General features: G+C 24.9%; 1 protein-coding gene and 1 long non-coding RNA gene across 2 annotated transcripts; both read right to left on the bottom strand.

Annotated features, from left to right (window-relative positions):
• Positions 1–771: 771 nt before the first annotated feature.
• On the bottom strand, positions 772–9,324 carry LOC112737713 ((-)-germacrene D synthase). Its single transcript, XM_025787756.3, has 7 exons — positions 9,118–9,324; positions 7,204–7,483; positions 6,339–6,717; positions 3,767–3,985; positions 3,543–3,681; positions 2,686–2,934; positions 772–1,240 (listed from the first exon to the last, which is right to left on the bottom strand). The coding sequence occupies exons 1-7, from the start codon at positions 9,259–9,261 to the stop codon at positions 947–949; spliced, it is 1,704 nt and encodes a 567-aa protein (XP_025643541.1). The 5' UTR covers positions 9,262–9,324; the 3' UTR covers positions 772–946.
• A 2,740-nt stretch (positions 9,325–12,064) lies between these two features.
• Positions 12,065–13,079, bottom strand: LOC112735817 (uncharacterized). Its single transcript, XR_003168552.2, has 3 exons — positions 12,905–13,079; positions 12,749–12,815; positions 12,065–12,640 (listed from the first exon to the last, which is right to left on the bottom strand). It is a non-coding gene; the product is annotated as an uncharacterized lncRNA (long non-coding RNA).
• Positions 13,080–13,880: the final 801 nt, after the last annotated feature.

Below are 13,880 nucleotides of genomic sequence, written 5' to 3'. Positions count from 1 at the left end.
TTCAGCACTCTAGTACAGTAACTATCTAGTGTGACAAATTAAATACAGTTCAGCTCTTTGCCAACCTGATTCTTCGTAGTTGAACTAAACATTTTAACTTGGACTTACACTTTGTCCAAAAACAAGTTCCTCAATATAGGGCTTATTTGGGTGAGCTTTTAAGAAAAGATCTTTTTTTGAGTTATTTTTTTTTAAAAGATCTTATAGAGAAGTAAAAGTAATTTTATGTTTGGATATCTCATATAAAAAAGTCTTTTTATCAATCAATTATGTTTGGGTATAACAATATAAAAGTACTTTTTATTTATTTATTACATGAAAAACATCTTTTTTTTTTAAGAAAAAAGATCTTTTAAAAAAAGATGTAAATTACAGCTTTTCAAAAAAGATCTTTTTTTTATTTTACTAGTACTTTTACTTTTACTACTAGAAATTTGCCAAACACGTTAAAAAATAAAAAAAATCTTTTTTCATTAAAAAAAATCTTTTTTTTTTAATAAAATAATGACGCCCAAACATGCATATAATATGTATGTTATTCATATCTTGAGAATTGATCAAGTGGTAGATTATAATAAGTTTAAGTACAAACTCAAAGTCACGCCTAGAATATAATGTCCTTAACTCTGAGGAAGGATGATGGAGATAAGAGTATACCAAATTCTTATATTCTATCGGAATTCGTTTCTCTCAATCACTCTGCTTCACGAACCTTTCAGTATCACAAGTCTAAGTTAGCAATTATTATTTCTAAGTTAATTACTTTCAGAATTGATTCAAACACAATGTATTTATTTAATTAAGAACATATGTTACATCAAACTAGCTAGTTACCCAACTTGTCAGAATGACTAAGCAAACAACATGAACATGTCCCATATCATGCTCTCTTTATTTAAAGACAACAAACCACATACAATGCAAGAAAAAACAAGGATAATTATTCTTATATTGGAACAGGATCTATAAGCAAATCCTCAATGTATTTCTTCATTATTCCTTCGGCATGAGTGTAATTATCTTGATTTTTGTACATGACGCTTATAAATCGTGTCATGTTGAGAGAACGGATCAGAAATATCATTGGAACTTTGGTTGGCATAAGACATTCTTCATGTATATCCTTCCAAGCATCACTAACTCTCTTCTCTGCTTCTTTAATGGCTTCTTCTCTTGACACGTCATATTCCTTCATATAGCACTCTAGAAATGAGGCAACATGTCCTCTTTTCTGTTCAAACTGCTCAACAACATATCATTTATTTCAAACAACAATTCAGCTTAAAAATCAATCTTTTTAATTAACATTAGCTAACTATTTTAAATATATTTTTTATCTTAAATCTTAAATAATAAATATTAAAATTTAAATTTTAAACTCTAAAAATGGGTCAGTTAGTTATACTTATTCTTAAAAATAATTTTTTAATTCAATTAGGAAACTAATTATTTTTTAGTCAATATTAATTAATTTTTTTTAAATTATTTTTTATTCTAAACTCTAAATCTAAAATTATAAATTATAAACCTTAAATTTTAAAGTTTAAATCCAAGCTCTAAATAAACTTTTTAAAATGTAATAGCTAAAAAGTAATGTTGCAATAAAAAAAGTTTAGCCAATATTAATTAATTACAAGTTTGTTCTCTGTAGTTTTTCATCATTTTTATTTTTTATACGTGACAAAAGAATAAGAAAAACGTTAGTGAAATGACTATTAATCTACTATTTCATACTCAAAATAGGTCGGCATGACAAACACGCTACTCTGTCATACTCAAACTATTTCTCTATCTTTTATTTATTTATTTATTTATTTTTTTCATGGCTGACCCATTTTTAAACTTGGTGAATTCTACTGTATTTGTATTTTTATTGTGATGTCTAAGTTGTCTAATTTATTTTTAAAAATAAAAAATAAAATATTTAAAATTTATTAAATATTATTTGTTTAATTTTTTTAGTAAATTAAACACAATATTAAAAGTACCATTTATCTTTAAATTTTTTCTATAAATTGACTTTTTTAAAGATATTATATTTTTTTTAAAGAAAGTTATTTATACCCTAACCACTAAATCAATCACGAGATATTCTATACGAACTACTGATTTTTTATATATATATATATATATATATATATATATATATATATATATATATATATATATATATATATATATATATATATACTATGTAGTATGGTTATATTTTTTCTATTTAGGCTAAGTGAAAAAAATAATAAAAAGCAATAAATTTTTTTTTTGGTTATAGTAGAGTTGTTTATTTGACTAATGTTATATTTACTACCTTTGTGACACTCCCTTTGGATAAGAAATGAGAGAAAATAAAAAATAAAATTGTCTTTTATACCATAAAAAATGTAAAAAAGAAAGATACACAAAAAATAGTACAAATATTATTTCTTTTTTTATTTAGATATTTTAGATATGCTAGTTAAAATTTTGCTTTAACTTTTAACTCCTAAAATTTTTAATATTAGATTTTAAATGAGTTAATTAATTCTAACCATTTGTATAATACAATTTTACAATTTATGTTTCACGTTTTGAGTTTATTTCTCTAATTTTGTGAGTTTATTTTAAGAATAAAATATTCTATTTAGAATTAGTTTTGAAAAGGGGACTCGATCATTGAAAAATTTATATGATGCATGTGTTGTGTACCTCATTGGAGACGATATCATCCATGAGCCTGCAAACAATTGCAGAAGCTGTAACAATTTTGGGTTCATTAGTGACCCATTTGAAGACGTCCTCGCTAGCCATGTCTCCCATGCCAATAAAACAAGTTGTTGTGAGTAATGGGTATGTGGTTGATCGAGTACAAGTCTGGAGATACTCCTCTGTTTTTGCAACATAGTTACTGTTGAACCATTTGGCTTCAGTCAAGTAAGCTTTCACTGTTTTCTTAAACTGCCATCAATAAAATGCATATGTCAACAAGGTTATATTTATTAAAACAAAAATATGATTTACACATTAAAACACTAAAATTAGCTATTATATATTATATAGTTTAACTCATTTTTATTGTATATTCTACACTAATAACTTATTTTGATATACACCTAACATGGTTGTTATTAAAATCCAACCCATCTCTCTTCTATTTAAAAATATTATAAAAGTATATACGCAGGTATTTTTTTAAACTTTAGATAATGAATGCTAAAATTAATTATTAGTAAAAAATTAAATTTTTTAATATGAAAATAATAACTAAAAATATTATTATTTATTTTTTTTTATTTATGGAGACTCTGATCTTTTTAAACGAGAGAAACTTTTGTCTCTTATAACATTTTATAAAAGTAATTTGATTATATAAATATTTTTTGTTATAATCTATAATGTCAAAACAAACTAACATAATTTTAAAAGATTTATATTCTCATAATATTGCTACGATTAAAAATACTAATTTTTAACTATGTAAAGTATTTTAAATAATTTTTGTATTAATAATTATATATATATACTATTTTCAAATTTATTTAAAATATAGACAAAATAAGAGTTACTTCATTTATGCCGTAGTCAATGCTATATCCTCTTCCTTCCTTCACCACTTCTTGTTTGGCTTTTTCAAAAGCTCCTAAGAGAGCCCTGTAAATTATTTTCATATATTCGGGTAGATCATCCAAGTAGCAAGCATCCCACCTAAAAATCATTGAAAAACGTTACATAACTCAAAATTTGATATTTCAAGAAAGGAAATTAAAGAAAGCAATATATATCAACCAACCTGTCAATTGCCTTAGTAAAAAGCTCCAATTCAGCAATGGTTCCATAATTATCATATGTGTCATCAATGATTGATAACAAGGCGATTGTTTGTGTTAGTAATATTCTTGCTTGATAATATTTGGGCTCAAAATATACAGACAAAATCCAACTGCAACATTCCACAATCCTATCCCGTGCATATGGTAGTTTTCTACTCACATCTAACTCCTCCCACCACCTAAAAGTTCAAAAACAAGATCACATAATTAGTAATGAACTAATGATAATAATAAAAACGAGAAAATATCCGATTTTGTCTTTGAATTTTCAATTTGCATCAAAACAGTGATTCCTAAATTTACAAATTTTAAATCTCATTCATCTCTAATTCAATTGTCGTAAATACAATATTAATATAGAACATTTAAATACCAATATAATATCCTCAATAGTTAGACGATATTACTACAATTTCAGTATAATCAAATAAGTGTCCTAAATTAATTAGTTAGACTATTTTAGTTAATTGATTTTATATTAGTGTACACAAAAACTAAAATATATCCAATTAATTAATTTGAGACACCTATCTAATCATAATAAAATCTTAGTCGCATTATTTTACTGTTAAAAATAATATATTAGTACTGTAATACTTCATATCAATACTATATTAATGATAGTTAAATTATTAGGAACGAACGAAATTTACAATTTATAAATTTAAAGATCAATTTGAATATTTTTAAAAAAGTCAAGAACTATTTTAATGATCGATAAAAATTTCAAAGAACAAATTAAAAATTATCTCTAATAAAAACTAAAAAGATTAATTATTCTATAAAGTATATATAATCTCATTTAATTTTTAATTATGTCATTGTATAAAAGTTTATAATCAAATTTTATAATAACTTTAATTTTAAATACTGATAATATAAAAAAATTTTACATACACAAATTATTCAATCAAATTTATCAGATATATATTTAAATAATTTTTAAATAATGTATATAAAAATAAATTAATTTTGTTATATTACAATATATAATTGACTGTATGTGTAAACTGATTCATTAACTAAATTTTTTTTAGGAAAATTATTCTAAAGGATCATTAAAAAGATTTAATTATGAAAAAAAATTAATATCAAAATTATTAAAAAAACCAAATTTTTTTATAAAAAAATAAATATATCCTTAACAATTAAACGTCCTTTTTAATTAAAGGTGCTTTTTCCATTTTTGCCAGTATAGTAGTACACACCCTCGCGTTTCATCCTTTTCATAATATATTTAAAATTAGAATCTTATCGGATTCTTTTTGGGGACAACACATCATCAACTCCATTAAGCCTTTTCATATATATTTATTTATTTATATTGGAAGACTTCACTCAAGCCCCTAATTTTATCGATCATTGCAAAAACATCAACAGAACATTTCATGAATAAATATTCCTTGCCCCACCTATACAAAATGTACCTAATATATTGGGGAAATTGTTTATATATAATTTTAGAGAAAATTTTACTTTTTTTTTGAGATATGTTAAAATAATATTTTTTTATTTTTCATTTGTAAAAAATATTTTTTTTATAATATTTAAAAATTTTTCTTTAATCCATTTTAAAATTTGTATTAACTAACATTAAGTTTACCTATCTTTTAAGAAAAAAAATATTTTTTACAAAAATATATTTCAACAAAAAATGTATTTTTGTGATTAAATTTTATTTATTAAAATATTCTTGAACAAATTATTTTTTTAGTGATTAAATTATATTTTTATCAAAATATTTTTCAAAAATTAAAATATTTTTTTACTAAGATATTCTTTAATATTTTTTTTAGTTACTAAATTGTGATTTTATTAAAGTTTCCTTTAATATTTTTTTAATATTTTACTGTTAATGTCACAATATATATCAATATATATTATTAAATATGGTTTTATAAGTTTGATTCAGTATTTTTTTTGGTTTTCTATTATTCTTATAGGGAAATTTTTTTAATTTAATGTTAAAATAATATACATTGGCATAGTGAGATTAATAGTAAGATATCAAAAAAGGGGCATATTTAGGATTTTTTTTTTATGAGATAAAAAATAAAACAACATACACTACTATTCTTTTTCTTTCTTATTTTTGTAATGGATGGATGAAAGTACAGGAAATGGATTTAAAATATAACTATAAACTTTTAAATTATAATAATTTTAATTTTGAGTAAAATTATAGGAACGCAAGGTACTTAAAACCAAAATAAAAAGAGCAATTATTTAAATAATCATGGAAATATTCCATAATTTCGTAAAAAAAAAAAAAAAAAAAAAAAAAAAACCAACTTTTAGTTAACTAATAATAACTATTTTTTTAAAAAAAATATAAAAGTTCTCATTTCTTAAAAGATGTAGAGTTTAGCGTTTATAATTTAAATTTTAAAATTAAAAATTTATGATTTAGGATTTAGAATTTAAGATAAATAAAATAATTTAAAAAATATTAATTAATATTAACTAAAAAAAATTAGTTCTATAACATTCCTTTTTGGTTAATTAGAAAGAATATGTGGTTAAAGAACTTACTTGGTGAGGTTGCCAACTTCTTTTTTATGCAACTTTTGTAGATAATTGAAATCCAATTTAGCAAGAGTGAGTAAAACTTCATTTTGATTGGGATGTTGTTGGTAGATTGAAATATAATGTCGTGCCTCCCACCTTGGTAAGCCATGGTGGAGAGGCTGCCTTAAACTATGCTTAACTTGCGCTGCAAGAAAAGGGCTCAACTCATGATGAGTAGTAATGGACTCAAGCTTAGTGGAAGTGAATTTAAGAGCTTCTTCTAATATCTTCTCTCTATGAATTCTTAGGTATGAAGCTTCATATAAACTTAGCATTCCTTCAACATCTTTCGTAAGGCTTTCATTAAAATTTCCATCTATATCCTTAAATTTGTTGAACACATCTGCATAACAAGTCCAAAATAGTGAACATTAAAATCATTACCATGAACTATTTAAAAAAAAAAAAGTTAATACCATGATATTATATTTTTTAAAAGTTTAAGTTGATAGAAGACAAAAATAGCTATATTTCTAGCATTTACTAATTTCTTTTCAAGTGAAAATTTATTTTGAGTTTGTTTGATTTTTTGGATAATTTTTTTTGTCTTATACTAATTTTTTTTTTGTTTTTTAAATTTTTCGATCATAAAAGTTCTAATACTATATTATGATATTATTTTTTTAAAAAGTTTAAACTGATAAGAGAAAGTATACAAAAAATTATATATTTAACAGTTAAATAAAAACTACATATTCTAAATAAAGGAAATCTTTTGAAATATATATTGTGACCAAGTAATGAAAGACTGTTTCCCTCTAATAATAATTTTAGTGTAAAATGGAATATTAATAAAGAGAAATATAAATAAGCAAGTTGAAGTGTATACTAGATGAAACCCGAAATCCATGCTGCCGCAGTAACCTAAAGAGTAAAGCAATGGAGCGAAGATTGTCTTCAATAGTTATCTCTCCATTTTTGACATAACTCTTGTGAATCTGTTGCATCACTTCATCAATCTCACATTCAAAATGATAATGGATACCCAAACGACATATTGAATCAATCAAATCAAGTTTTGCTAAGGGCTTCTCAGATGTTGAGGTAAGCATTTTGGACACTTCTTTCTTCAGTTCATCAATTTGTGGCTCAGTTTTATAATCAAGTTCCTGCATGTGTGATGTTATTAGTGGAAGAACAAAGTACTCACTTACATCAAACAACTAAGATAATACGTATTTTAACAATGAATTAAGGAGCTATCAACCATAGATCGGTATAGTGCTATATGACCAAGTTATTTTGGTACTAAGTTTAAGTTGGTCGTCTAATTAATAGCACTTCGATAAAATTCAGTTTTAGTGATAAATTTTTATTAACAATAGCATAATGACTATTATATATCTTAGTAAACTTATGTTTTTGCGATAATTATATATTTTTTGTAGTGATTAAAAAAGTTTTTACTGATAATTATATAATTACTGCTAAAATTTTTTAGCAACAAAGCATATGATGTTTAATGTCTAATTATTAATAAATATATTAGTTGTTATTTTTATTGTCACTAAAAATAAAATAAATATCGCTGAAAATTATTTTTTTATAGTATAATTTATTAGCACAATAAAAATCAGTTAAAGAAGGAGGAGATGTATAAGAAGAAGAAAAAAATGGTTATTTTACCAAAAAAATTGATTAAACTTAGTTAAAAAATAATTTATTTATCCAATATTTTTTATCATCAAAATTCTGACTCAGATCCATCTCGAAATTAAAATGATAAGTGAATATAAGTCCACGAAATGAACTCAAATTAATGAATTTTGCTAATTAAGGTAATATAAAACTTAGAATCTTATTTCATTTATTTATTTTTTATTTGTCACTTTAGTTAAATGCATAATTATTAACAAATTTAAAATTAATATAATCTAAAAGTAATATTCCCAAAAAAAATTGTTAATGAAGAGGGAGAAGAGTAGTTAAACAATTTTTTGGTAAAAATAGTAGTTAAACATTTTAATAGATTAAAAATAGGTTTAATTAATATATATTTTAAAAGTAAAAATTAGTATTATTATTAATAAAAAATTTAAATATTTTATTTTAATAAATGTATAATAATTATATTAAAAATTAAAATTTGCACAATTTTTTATAATATATTTTTTTATTAATAAATTTAACATGTGCTCTAAGAGTTAGAATATATATTAGTTAAATTCTTAAAGTATAATTGATAATTTAACTTTGAATTTTCTATAGAAATGAGAATGATAGATATTGTTAAAAAGAAGTGATGAGAGATATTAAAAAAAAAAAAAAAAACCCGAAAAGAATGATGTAGCATCTACATGCATTAACTATTTTTTAGCTTCTTTGAGAGTTAAAGTTAATAGTTTTTAAGAGTATATATCATTATATCTTTAACGAAAACCTATAGTAATTATGTGATTTCTGTTTTAGGAAAGTTAGCAATTTATTTTATAGGATATTTGGAAGATGTTGGAGTTGTGAGTTGAATAAAGTGACATGGAAATATATCATTTCAATTTTTTTTAATTATTTAATAAAATATGATCTCTTATCTTATATTTTTTAAGTATATAACTGAAGATATTTAATAATAAAAAATTATATTTGACCAAACAATTTAAAAAAATATTGAAAAAGATTTACTCTCCAGTCTCATAGTGTAGTTTAATGAGATATATAAAAGAGTAATACTATTATGAGTTCAACTGCTAATTATGAAGATGATTAATACTAAAGTAATTTACAATTGCGAGTATTTATATACCTTGAATTCTGAAGCATATTGAAGGAAATAGTCCTTCCAAATGCTAGGGTGATATGCTGAAGTGCGTCGATGATCATGCAAACTAGAATTTGCATTTGGCTTGGGGAGATAATAATTAAGGGTTAAAGCTCCACTAGTAGACATGATTCAATGTTTCTTTCTTTCTTTTTTTTCTTCTGTATGCTGAAAATCTTTGATTTGCTTTGCAGGATTATTTGGACTCTCTGCGTTCATTATATAATGCTTAAAAGTTTATGTAAAGCAATTAAAATTTGATAAAGAAATAAAAAATAAACAAGAAGATAAGGATTTAAAATGAATAAAAAGATATATTAAAATTAAAATAGAAACAAAAAGAATAGATTGAAATTGAGTACAGAGGGAATCATTCTACTTTTTACCTAATTTATTGACGTAATAAAAAAGGGACTTCTCAACCTAACTTATCAACGTCATAGTTTTGGAATTGAATCGAAGAGATTCCTCAACTTTTTATCCAATTTCCCGAATCCCGATGCAACAAGAGAGGGACTTCTCAATCTCATGTCCACACAATGGTTTTATCACGAAACTAAAATGGAGTTTTCAAACCTCTAAGGGTGTGTTTGGCAAACACGTTACGAGAGAAGAAGCACGTTTAGCCTTCTTGAAAGCTTCAATTTTTTGTTTGGCAAACTTTTGATCCATGAACGCAGAAGTGATTCTACTCTCAAAATCACGTTTACAATAAGCTACAATTTTGAGCTTCTGCACCAACGGGCTTTTAGCCATTAATACTCCATCTTTATTTATCTTTTACCAACTTTATCCTTTATGCATGTTATTATATTATTTATGAAATTTTTATTATTTTTGTTTACATGAACTTTTTTTTCTATTATTTATTATTTTTTTATTAATTATTTATTCGATATTATACATTTTTATAATTGCAATTTTTTGTATTATTTTTATTATCTTTTTATAATACGATTTATTGATTCTATTAGGTAAAATAAATTAAACAAAAAATTAATTATAAATAATAATAATAATAAATTATAGCATATTAAAAAAGAGTATTAAGAGTACTAAAAATATACTATATAAAAAATATTATAATTTTTTTTTAATTTATTTTAATTACTGCCAAGATCAATATTTAATTTTTTTTATTATTCTTAGTACTCTCTAAACTTTATATTTTGTTAGTTTTAATTAAAAATATATTTTGCCAATTTTTATATATTATTTTTATTTTAGTGTATAAATATTAATTTTATTATAGAATTAATTAATAAGATCTATTCAAATATCTAAATTAAAATGATAAGATAATATACAAAAAATATTTAAGTTTGTGTCTATTTTAGTAATTTTTTATCTAAAAGTAATTTTGAGTAGTATAATCCAAACAACATTTATATTACTATAATCCATTTTGATATAAAGATTGCCAAACATAAATCACTTTAACACAAACTTACTTTTCATCAAAATTAAGTTTGCAAAATCAATTTTATACAAACTCTCATTTGCAAACTGTAATCCAAACACACACTAAATCATTCTATATTGCGATTATTCTAGTTTGTGAGGTATTTATAACCTTTTATTAGGTTAAAATATAAAAAATTCTTAGCCTACAAACATAAGTTCTAATTTAGTAATTAAATAATTAAAATTAAAATACATCAAATTAAATTAAAATATTCTAAAAATATAAACTATCTTTTAAATAACATTTAAACTCTTCGTATCAAAAACATTTGAAATACGTATCAAAATTGATTAAATAATTAAACAATATTTAATTATTTAGCACTAACTTTACCCCATGAATTCTTAAATGCGGATTCGGTAATCATGGTGAATATTTTATTATTTTTCATTTAGCACATTATATTCATTTAATGTATTGGAAACGATAAAAAAAAATTAGCAGTATTTTGATTGGAAGAAGAATTATTTACATATTTATTTTATTTTATTTTATACTAGTGGATAAATACTTATTAATCTACTTTTTTTTTTATTTATTTATGTTAGGTGAATTTTACGGTGTAGAAAGAGAGAATTTTTTACACCTATATATATTTGTTGTCAATAGAAAAAGCTACCATAACTAAAAAATGGATTAATACAGAGAGATTTACACACAGATCTAGTCTTTATTACAGACGGATTTTTGGTTATCGACGAAATTACCGACAGATTTTGTCTCTCTATAAAAGTTTCGTCGGAAATTATTTACCGACAGATTTTTTCCGTCAAAAAATTACTGACGGATTTTTACCATTTATCGACGGATGTTCTCTCTGTAAATTCTCCATCCATTTTCCGAAGACGACGAACTTTCCAACGGATTTTTCGTCGATAATTACAGATAGATTTTTTGACGGATTTTCTGTCTGTAATTACAGAAGGATTTTTCGTCAGTAATTACAGACAGATTTTTCGTCTATAATTACAGACGAATTTTTCAACGGATTTTTATCTGTAATTACAGACGGATTTTTCGACAGATTTTTCGTCTGTAATTACAGACAGATTTTTTGACGGATTTTTCGTCGGTAATTGGCAACAGATTTTTCGTCTGTAATTTGAACCTTGGAAAATCATCCCACACTCTGAATACAGACAGAAAATCCGTCTGTAAATCTGTCAGTAAGATAAAATAGAATTTTTTTAAATTTTTCCATTGCAAAATAAATACTTTAGATTTGTTTTCTAAATTTACTCTATCAAACACACTGTAAATTGAAAAAAAGAAATAAAAAAATCACATAGATAAACATAATATTCATAGATAAACATAATATTCATTACAAGATACCTATAAAATTGGATGTTATTTTTCAACACCATTATCCAATATCTCACTGTCTCAATAAAAAGATACCCCAAAAAATAAGGAATATGCCTACCATTATCCAATATCTCACTGTCTCAACACCATTATCCAATATCTCACTGTCTCTCCGAGACAACTCTATTCTTACGCAAAATGGTAAGAAAAACCAAAAAGAGGAATAGAAATAGAAGCTCCCACGCCACAATTGCCTACCCTTATTTTGGGCTAAACGACACTATTAACACTCGTAATATACAATTCTACAGAAAGTTTCCTTTCCAATCACGATTGAATCTGTATTCTCAAAACTGAAGCCATGTTGCTATAAAAACACCATGCAAGAATGAATGATGGAAACCATCTTATGGCAAAGAATGGGTAACAAATTGAGAGACCACCAAACCGGAAAAAGCATGTCCCCAAGCAGTGCAAGACACTAATAGCGAACTCAGATGTGACGCTATCAAGAAAGGATAGACTTCAAGGAAGCAAAACCATGGAAACTATGAAGAAAGGATGGATTGCAATGCAAGCTGTTGTTGCGGCTGCAGAGATGACCAAAAAAATGGGCAACATAAACTAGCTAGAAGCAAGAGTTGCAGGTGGTAAAGTTTGCTGAAGCTGTCTGAGCAGATTAATCATGCGGCTAGCAGTTTGTTCCGTTGCGAGGTCCTTTCCAGCACACAAAACCTACATAGCATAAAATGGGCAACATTAAATAGAAAATCAAATTAAATCAATATTTAAATCAAATATGCAGTGGCACATCAAAGCAGAAAATGCTTGATAAAAATTAACCTCAGCAAAAACTGAAACTATTTTAGGAAGGTACTGATTGTTTGGACCCAAAAGCTCACTGTCAGACCTACAGGTAAACAAAAATAAGAATTAGAACAAAAAGAGTAAATGCGGGACTACATTAGGAAACTAAAAAGGAAAATTTGAGTTCCTTACCTTTCAACCATGGAACAAAGTTGATCATGAACAACTTTGGCCTCAATCAAATCACCTTTTATTGGCAAACAGTTCAACCATGCAAGAATCACCTGTAAACATAACAGAAGATTGCAAAAAGATTAAATAAGCATATGCCATCTCAACCTGACAATTAAAAAACTCAGCCTCCAGAGAGATTAGACCATGATAAGGCAAGATGTTGATGAACAAACCATGATAAGCAGCTATAAAGTAAATGCTGTTCTGGCAGAGTCTGAGTTTGAACCTGAAATTGAGAAAAAGCGGAAGAAAAGAGAAGATGATCAGAGCCGGTTTCGGATCCAATGCTTTCAGTGCATATCTGGAGAGACTCTTATCATTGAGAGAGGCTTTTTTAGTCTTTGCAACATAATAAGGAGGAGGTTTTACAATGCAATTCAATGAATTCATCAATGTTTCTTCTTCCATGGACTTATTAATATTGGACATCAAGATTGAACTCCAGCATGTTCCAACAAACTTCTTACTATTATTTTCTTCTTCTTGCTTCTTCATTGCCGGCACCATCATCTTAATTAGTAAGCTGCATCCAACAAGTTATGATCAAAGTTAATTAATTCACAATAACAACAAAGCCTAACTAGTGATATTAATTTCAAAACCCAAAGCTTATTAAGAAAACACATAGATATATATAGTACCTGTGATTATTATCAACAGAAAAGTTAGGTTTGAGATGAGAGTTCAGGTGATGGTTGTGGTTAATTGATGTGAGGAGGAAATGGGGTATTTATAGGGTGCCAAATGGAAGAACCAATAACCGTTCTATCTACTGCCACGATTGAAAAATCTCCCTTTTCAGGTTTTCAATATATTTTTTTTTTCTTTTCTATTGCTTACGTTAGGTGTTAATTTTTTCATTTTTTGCTATCATTAATATTATTAGTTGACATTTTTTCTTTTTAATTTTTTTTCCTGTTCAATAATAACCCAA

Source organism: Arachis hypogaea, chromosome 13 (genome assembly GCF_003086295.3).
Source record: "Arachis hypogaea cultivar Tifrunner chromosome 13, arahy.Tifrunner.gnm2.J5K5, whole genome shotgun sequence".
NCBI classification, from domain to species: domain Eukaryota; kingdom Viridiplantae; phylum Streptophyta; class Magnoliopsida; order Fabales; family Fabaceae; genus Arachis; species Arachis hypogaea.
The sequence above is the reverse complement of the archived record's forward strand: the minus strand, read 5'-3'. Positions and strand labels throughout refer to the sequence as shown.